This window comes from Atta colombica, unplaced genomic scaffold (genome assembly GCF_001594045.1).
Source record: "Atta colombica isolate Treedump-2 unplaced genomic scaffold, Acol1.0 scaffold105, whole genome shotgun sequence".
In the NCBI taxonomy this organism is placed as follows: Eukaryota; Metazoa; Arthropoda; class Insecta; order Hymenoptera; family Formicidae; genus Atta; species Atta colombica.
Genome location: NW_017259190.1, coordinates 1134460 through 1144021, shown reverse-complemented (window position 1 = coordinate 1144021; position 9562 = coordinate 1134460). Strand labels below are relative to the sequence as shown.

Genomic DNA, 9562 nt, shown 5'->3' with positions numbered 1-9562 from the left:
TAACTGATCTTCCTAACATAATCAATGAAATAAAGATATATTCGTATAATCTTTTAAAATAAATAATATTATATAAATAATTAGCAAACGCATTAAGTAGCAAAAAACAATTCTGTAGTGACAAGATATTTAATGTAAAAATGACATAAGAAAATTGTTCTAGATTCAATTAGGTGAAAGTCACTTTTAGAAATGGATGTAATACGACAAGAGCGATAAATCAAATTAACATGATTGTTAATAAGTTACACTTTAGTAAATTACACTTTAGTAAAGTTACACTTTAGTAAATTTTCGAATTATTTTTGTACCTGAGCAATCGACTGCACTTGACCGCAGTTGAACATAAACTCGACGGTTTTACGGTTACAGTAACTTGGAACGAGAAGCAGTTTGTTTGTAATAATTTGGTCAGGATGACGTCAGTTATCAGACAGCTGCCAGACGAAGTCGCGACGCAATATCGTTTAATTTCGGAAATTTGCGACACACAGATACAAACAGACACAATGTCTAAAGATAAAATAATCGAATGTAGGAATGAGAATGCGTGAGATTTTGTCGAGGGAAAGCCAGAGGGTCATTATCCCGCGTCACGCGGAGATTTCGAGAGAACCGAGAATACTGTTGGGACTTGGGAAAATTGCTTTCGTCGTCGATCAACGTAAACCCCATCGGAAAACTTCAAGCAAAGCCAATAGTAGATTTACAGAGCCAAAAGTAAATTTACAAAATCTTCTACGGAACCTTGAGACGAGTGATTCAGACGAAGCCACGCATCATAGTTTCAATATATTATGGTGTCAAAGATTAAAAGAGCGAAACAAGCACTTAAACATGAAAATATTGACTATCGACAAAGTTGATTTTGCAAATCAGATATTCGATTTCAAATTATGTAAATTTTAGTTATTTTTAAACTAATTGATTAGATTTCAAACTTAATATTAAACTTCAGCGTGTGGCCAAAGCAATTGCTGTCAATTATACACACGTGGAGAATTTCTCTCAAAATAATCCGTCAATGTTTCTACGCTGAATATAGAACTGTGTATAGTATTTAAATAAATCTATTTAAATCGATTTAATAATAAAAAAATCACAGCTAATAATTTAATGAATAAGTGAAATGTAATAATTGAATGAATAAAGTCACAATTAAATGAAGTTGATCTTTCTCTGACGTGGAGTTCTTTGTGACGCAAGTACATGAATCACAAATAGATGTTGCCAAATGTTTACTTCTCGCTATTAATAATCTTATGATGTGCATGATAATAATCCACTCATGCAAGAAAACGTACTGCTTGTATCATATGTCACATATGTTTCTAATCGTTGATATGCGTAACATTGTACATGTTCCATTTGACTAGTCTTTTCCAGCTCGTGTTTCGCTAGAAAGATGAGTCAGAACAAGGCCGACAATTAAGCACTAATTATTTAATCCAGGAATTCGTTTAATCCACAGATTCAAATAAAGATACATTTTGATGACCTTTTTCCTTGAACTGTTAGAATTTGTGATAAACAAAATTAATAAAAATTGTTAATAAGAGAAAATAATAAAAAATTGTTCTCTCTCTCTCTCTCTCTCTCTCCCCCCCTCCTTTCTCTCATTGAGTTGTAAAGAGCGATACCGTGTCATTTTTTTAAGGCATTAACTACTTATCTTTCTACATTTCTTAATTAATTAAAATGTATGCAAATATTTCTAAGAAATTAATTTCAATATAACGTATCATAAAAAATTTTTTTTTAATTAATTAATAAGAGTTGCAAAAAATACTAATAATTGTAAAGAAAAATATATTCCTAAATTATTAAAAAAATATAATAACCAAACAGAAATTTTAGAATATTAATTTTTACATTAATTTTATGCCGAAATTTCATTACAATAAAAGCTCATCTATGTATCATTCTAATGGAATCCAATAATTATTTTGGAATGGGACGCTTAATATAGCAAAGACAAATATACATGTTCTTGGTACCGAAACCTATCGATCGCGATGTGCAAGCATGCAACATTGTATCGCACGTTACGAGTAAGAGAATATTTCGTGTTTCATAACTAGCACCATATCAAGTTTGATGTTTCTTAACTCGTATTAAATATCAGATCATTTTCAATAATCATAGATCTATATTTAACATTGAAAATAATTATTCAACGTTATACGTTTATTATAATTCAGTTGAGGAAGAGACAGAAAATAATAATACTGTAATTCGAGTCCTGATTAACTTTGAAAAATCATAATGCCATAAAAATATATGTAAGACAATTTTTTCTTTTAAAATCGTATTGAAAGAAATCATGGATTTTATCTACAGGACAAGCAACAAGTATCAGAATTAAATATCTTAAAAACAAGATACTTGAGAAAAAATTGATACTAAAATATCAATCTATATCTTTAAAAAGTATTTAATCAAAAGAAGTTTTATTATAATTTTTTTAAAAGATTTCGATGTCAAGAATATTAAATAAAAAAGTGAAAGTTCTAATTTAAAAAGTGGAGAAATTCCAATTCAAAATTTTAAAATCAACTTTGAGAATTTTGTTAAATGTACACTCAAGATCAAATTTGATAAAATGGCAATATTCTATAAATTTCATATGAAACATTTTATTCTGAAATATCTTGTTTTTAAGATATTTAACGGTTCAATATTTTTTACTTATTTTATATAATATACAAAGAAAAAAATTAGGTTAACACGAATGCGATAAATATGATAATAATTAGACTTAAATACCTTTCACATTGATTAGAAAAATCGTTGGCAAAATTTCGTGGATCTTTTTGGCAAATCCTTAACTATCTAGCTTACCTTCAACAGAAGAAGTCGATGGTATTCTGCAACTTGAACCTCGTCGCAGATTGACGATCACAGCTTCCTTTTGAGGGTCCAACATTCTATTCGTTCGTCAAATTCGTTAAAAAAAAAAAAGAGAAAGAAAGAAAAGATAGCCGTATAATAGCGCGACAACAAAACTCGGTCAAACTGATTGTGAGTTGACAATGGTCAATGGCGTCTATTCTTGAGGCAGGCGAGGAATTCATGAGGATGCTTATCGACCGGCTCGTCGCCTATCGCTCGGATCGACCAATGATAGTGATAGGAAACAGTCACGTGCAGCCGCTTTCGACAGCGTGTTTTTGGTGATCCGTCAATCATGCACTTAAGTTTTATAACATATACTTGCGTAATTTATAATCGCGAGTATTTCAGACATTAATGCCACTGATCAATACTGATAGTTACCATTCATTAGCATCGTCGACCCTATTTAGTGTTCATTCTCGAGTCCCTCACGGAATTATCCATATCGCAAGAATCTCGTTTTTTCCTATTGTTTTTTCCCTATTCGTTTCTCACACAAGGAAACTGTCTTCTTTCCTGTACTTGCGAGGTCTTTGTTCGAATTCTGAATCATTCGAACAACAATTTGATAACGCCGCTGAATGAGTTACTGAGAATAGAAAATGTTAGAACAGATGCATCGGTGAATGATCAGCATGACAAGATTCTGGCAAATATTATATCTGAATTAATTTTATTTACAACTAATGTATCTATATTTCTGTTGTTAAAGTTTTGCAATTATGTTGATATTATCAGCATTTATAATAACTAATATGTTATTTTTTTATTGTAATATATTATTATTTCATTATTATATAAAGTGAATTAGAGTTTAAAACTTATGCAATTTTATTAAACTGACAATCTCTTCTTTCAAAGAGAAACAGAAATCCAAGACATATAAAAGATAATATTCTACGTCTTTGTGGCATTTTATAAAAGTTATAACATTTAATTTTATTATCGAATTTATGCAAAATACTTCTCACGTAAATTCAACGGCATTCGAAAATTTAAATTTTAATTAATACTTGGAGAATAAGGTAACTGCAATCAATATAGTGTAACATTCAATATGGCTTACTTGCTATTGGTAGATAGTTACATGATTAAATCTTTACTGTACTCATGTATTGAAAGTATGTCTCATGTTTTTAATATTCATAAATATTTCCTATTTTGAATCTCGATTATTAGTTTTTAATATTGAACTCAGCAAAAATCGCAATGTTTAGCCATATTAAGTAAAATTACATGATATAAATTCCTTTTTTTTTTTAATTTAATAATTAAGCTAATTTGTAAATATTTTACATACAAAGTATTGAAATATATTTCCCGAATATAGCTGTTTTAAAAATAACTCTTGACTTTATCGTTATTAACACACTTTTCGATTGTATCTTCAATATACTGCATTTGCAGATGCAAGTTTTTCGCAATTATCGACTGACGCAAGAATATTTCGTCAGAGTTAAAATTGCGATGTTTGCAATCGAGAATCGATTCGTTTAAATACACCTTTAATTATTGTAAAATGAGATCAATCAGGATCTGACGAAAGTCGCTCCGACAGCATCTCGCGCGAAGCTGTGGATCACGATGGTCGACGTCATACTGCCAGAAGTATCATTTCTTATACCATAGTATATATCTAAGAACCGCTGCTTGCTTGTGATTCGCGAGTTTACGTATCGACGTCAGCTTCTATGAATTTGTGTAATCTTGTAGATCTGGTCATTATTTTTTATGACGTCAAGAGTCGCGAATATTCAGTACCATTAGTGAGCGGCAAAATCTAATGGAATATTTTGTTCAATAAACGGTTTTATCCGGTGAAAGCTTAAAACGTTGTTGATGATAAGCACACTATTGATAAGCTTATAATTGACTGCACGTAATATTCGTATTATTCAATAAATATTCGGACGCAACTGAGAGACTGAGTTAAAGCTCGATGGTTTATTTGTATTATGATATGTAAACGAAATGCCAATATGATTTGCGATATGATAACAGAATTAATTAAACGCGTGAAATATGCACGGAAATTATTTTTTCCTCGCGTCGCAAAAACGTATAACGCAAGAGAACGCTAAATGTGCGAATTATAAATTTGCATCTCTGTCTCAAAAAAGAAAAGCTTTCAATGCCAACTCGGAATTTGTTTACGCAAGGCCCGAACTACGTGAAGCTTCAATCCTTTGGCTGCAGCCAAGTAAAACTTTCAAAATTCCCGACAAATAAAGTATAGAAACACATATTTATAGCATATTATTTGAATTATTTTCATTATTTAAATTAACCAATATAAATAAACAATGTAATGATAAATTGACAACAAAAAAAAATCAATTAATTATTTATTTAAAACTTTATTTGTGAAATTTTCAATTTTACTTGGAAGTGTCAAGTCAGCCAGAGAGTCAAGCGTAATTTAATTCTTCACGGAACGAAAGCGATTCGCACGAGTCCAAATTGTGCGAGTACAGCGAGCGCCCGAGTGTGACTGAGGAGCGAGCCATGCGTTAAATAAAAGTTCGTTTATTTCAGTTATCGCATCGTGCCAAAAAGCCGAACGCAGCTGACAGTTAGTGACATAGTAATCATGACAGCGACATCACACAACATTTCCGACATAAATCAATCGAGGTGTTTCTGAGACAGTCTTTTGACAGTCTATTTTCAAGGAACAAGTCTAGGTTCACAATTTTACTTTAAGAAGTTGTAAATCGTAAAGCCTTAAGAAATTGACCAATCACAGTTGAGTATGAGAAAAATAATCGATTATGAATGATCAATTTCTTATAGCTTTATTTAGAGCCTCTTAAAGTAAGGTTGTGGACCTAAACTAATAGGACAGTAAAAAAGAACAATTTTTTCAGATCTATGCGAACAGGATAGTAGGAAGAAGAATTGATTTTATTACTGAGCATTAGAAATTTGTTAAAGGATGTATAAAGGATCTCGCACTGATTATATGGAAAATTGAGTGAGAATGAAATGATTTTTCATATAATGTAATTTATAATGTGGTAAACAAAAGGAGTCATAGATACAAGGCTCGTAATAGACAGTTTTTGAGCTATGCTTACTAATGATACTCTATGAGCTCTAGTTTTACACCTTTGATACATTTAATTCAAAAACTATTATTTTTAAACCTTAGATTTATAACATTTTTATTCATTACATTATAGACTACATTATGGCCGGTTCATAATCTATTCTTATTTTAAAACCAACTTAAGTAATGCCTTAAAACGCTAATACGATTCTGTGATTGGTTTATGTTAGCTCAAAATTGTATTTAAGATCTCAAATATAAGAACTGATTATAAATCCCTGTCTATACGCGAAAACTGACTCATTTCATCGGGATTTAATTCTCCATATAAATATCAGTGCAAGGATTCTTTTAGGACTCACAAAGATCTCAGCTACGACCCTGAAAAATATAGATAGAGAAATGGATACCCGTCATTATGGGACGCTATAAAAAGAACACAATCTTAGAAAACTAGCATCTTCATTTTTCTTTCTCGTTTCAATATTTTATAAGTATACATAATTATTCTCACAAAAACTTTCGTTTTCCGTCCTTGACGGAGATCCCTCTCGGTGAGACGAATCCGCCTCTTCATTTCTCACATATATCCTACATTTCGTTATTATATTATATTTCACTTTTACGTATCACTGGTGTACTCGATGACTCGAAGTTGCTACGAAGTCGCGAGCGAATAATGTGGGAATTAAGTATCGATAACAATTCAATTTTGCCTATCTACATTGAATCCTGCTTATCGCAATCGTGTTCTAACTAACGCGAAAGAATTTCCTCATGAATCGAAGAGAATAATTCTTTGAGCACCAAACTGGAATATTTCAAAGTTATAAAAAATTCCTTTCCTAAAATGTATTACAGGTTTTTAAAATATTTTTCCTATAAAAGAAAAACTTTCTTTCGCCAAAAAAGACCAAGTAGTTAAAAAATAAAAATTAAATATCAACCCTTGGAAGGGTTTTATGTTCGAAATATGAAAAAGATATTCTCAAATATATAAATAAAATAAAAAATTAGAAAATATAGGGTAAATCATAAATATGTTTTAAGTTATGAACATTCCTGGGTAAGAAGAAAAAACAAATGTTCCTATAAATTTGATTGTAAATGCTTCAAAATAATGGACATAATTTTAAATAATGACTGAATATCAGATCAGACTCTTGATTAGACATGTATGGAAAATGATGCAGGATACTTCAAGTATTTCTTGTAAACAAAAAATTCCCATTTAAAACTTTTGAATAAAGTCATTATTTAATACTACTACTTGTGTCCATTACTTTGACAGCATTAGATTTGCTATTCAAACAAAAATTTTTTTTCTTTTTTTAATTCAAAACACGCTTACAAAATTTTAAAACATACTTATGACTTACTCCATATATTGGAAAGCACACAAACAAACGTCTTAAAAATATTTCAAGAATACCAAAATCTTAAAAAACAAACTATATAGCAACTACTTTAAATAAACGCTATTGAATAACATCGTATATATCAAATACGTCTTAACATGACTTAGACGATATGAAATCACAAAAAAGAGAGAAATTATTGTAACAAAATTATTGCGCGAGCATTAATGCGCGATCGCCTGCACGCTTATTACTTTTATATTTACACCTGATGATAAGAAAAATCCTACGATCGGTTCATCGCGCCTTCGTCAAGTTCAAAATCTCACACGCTAATCCTGATCATCGCAAACCTATTCTCTCAAGATACTTGCAAAATCTCTCGATGAACATTTTTTCCTGCGGGCGCTTGACCGCCATCTCAATGATACCGACACTAACCGAGCAAAAGGACTTGACGAGCATCACATGAGCCGCCATTAACAGGTCGTCATCGGTAGTGAAACGTCTGTCACGAAGGAGCGATGCGAGTGATGGCTCATCGTGACACCGAGCGTCCCAGAAATCATCTTCGCGGTAACAGGCGTGCCTCGCGTACGCGGCGGTGAGAACAGCGATCAAATACGCCAGGAACCTACGGTGGCACCACAACGTCTCATGATTGTCGTGCAAAGTGATGTATTGCTCGTTATACAAGCACTCTTCCGTCCAGTATGACAACGCCGTTAGGTAACACCTAAGTTTGCGAACGTCGGTGGTCAAGTAACCGTGATCACGCTCCAGACGCGCGACCTCGCGAATACGTTCCAGCAACGTCCGTTCGTCGTCGTCGAGGTCGTGACGACCCATGTAGAGGAATGGGCCGTCGTACCTGATGGAGCGGTAACCGGAGTTGTCGTGCGTCTCCCTGCCCGAGGAGATCACTGCTAGGATGTATTTTCGCAGCAGGAACTGCCGATAGGAGTACGCGCTATGATCGGACACATGTTGCCGGCACCAAATGAGCGTGCTCATCCATTCGCTATCGAAGCTGAAATGCCGTAAACCGCGAGACTCGAACAGGGTGACCAAGTGGCGTCGATAGCTCCAAGCGTGGTAGTTGTTCGCGTAGCGATCGGCGCAGGTCTGCACGAGCTCGAGCTCGTCGTTCGCAAGTGCTTCGGCGACGTCGGTCCGCTCGGCGTCCAGGATGAACGGCATCAGCCAGCTTCGATACGAGAAGGCCTCGAAGCACTTTGGCGTGTGATAGAGCACCGGCCGCGTGAAGGACAGCTCGTCGCGCGGGTCCAACCTGCCAGCGCGCACCAGTTCTCGCCGCATATTCCAGAACATGGTCACGCTCGGATTGAACAGAAGGGCGCCCAATAGCCATCTCGCCACGGTGCTGGGTTCCTCGCGCCGCTGATGACGCGTCCGCCGATACTCCAGCAGCCGGCGATAAGTGTACACATAGAGCGGCTGAACGCACCATGATGCCAGGCCCAAGCTGTCCTCCTGATGAAACACCGGCGACCGGTTCTCGCTGTCCTCCATAGGCAGGATCACGAAGCTCCTTCTAGGGATACAGAGAAGTCGCGACTATGTAAACTGTCGCTTCGCTTTGTATGTAAAAAAAATTTGAAAAAAGAAACGTCCGTAAATTCTTTTTGGTAAGAATTCTTAAATTAAGAAAAGTACGGAGATAGTTATATACTGTTAAATTTAACAAATTATACCCAATCTGAGTTATTTTTAATCATTTCTGTAGATCATCGCTGCTCTTACTTAATATGTCGTTAATTTAATTGAAACAATAGAGTTAAACAATTTAATTCAAGAAATGTAATCATTTGACTTAAATTTAATTTATTACTTACTAATCGTATATACATTAATATAAACGCTATTTACTTTAAAACTAAGCAATTCAATCCAGAAATAGACTAATTTACATTTTGATACACATGAAAGTTAAAAATAACAAAAATGTTATTTAATTCAAGGGATTGGAGTCTATCATTCCTCCTCCTTTGACATTTAACAGTGTATTATTCCGAGTTTCTATACATTTCAAGTTGCTTACATTCACTCTCCGGAGTTGATTTAGTGGATTTGTTGGACCTACTTAATTATAAATCTCTTAGACAAAAATGTCAAACAATTCAATTTTCTTTACATCTGCAAATTTGGATTATTTTTATTAAAATATATTTATTCTTTTTTTATACGAGATATGTCTTTTTGATTGCTTCAAATTAATTAGTGCTTTTTAATTAATATA

General features: G+C 33.5%; 2 protein-coding genes across 4 annotated transcripts in view; both read right to left on the bottom strand.

The window, feature by feature from the left end:
• Positions 1–3452, bottom strand: part of LOC108690762 (uncharacterized membrane protein C20F10.07-like) — a 69348-nt gene extending 65896 nt beyond the window's left edge. For 2 of the 3 annotated variants that reach the window (XM_018198225.1, XM_018198241.1), the window contains exons 1-2: positions 3277–3450; positions 2842–2927 (exon numbers count right to left, since the gene is read on the bottom strand). In XM_018198225.1, the coding sequence (XP_018053714.1) occupies positions 2842–2926 (85 nt within the window). In that variant the 5' untranslated portion in view covers position 2927; positions 3277–3450. Of the gene's footprint in view, positions 1–2841; positions 2928–3276 lie in introns of all 3 variants that reach the window. The other variant, XM_018198234.1, reaches the window with a different exon arrangement.
• A 4123-nt stretch (positions 3453–7575) lies between these two features.
• LOC108691365 (protein prenyltransferase alpha subunit repeat-containing protein 1) overlaps positions 7576–9562 on the bottom strand; it is a 5233-nt gene continuing 3246 nt past the window's right edge. Inside the window, exon 2 of the mRNA XM_018199072.1 lies at positions 7576–8857. Coding sequence (XP_018054561.1) covers positions 7645–8857 — 1213 coding nt within the window. The 3' untranslated portion in view covers positions 7576–7644. The remainder of the gene's footprint in view (positions 8858–9562) is intronic.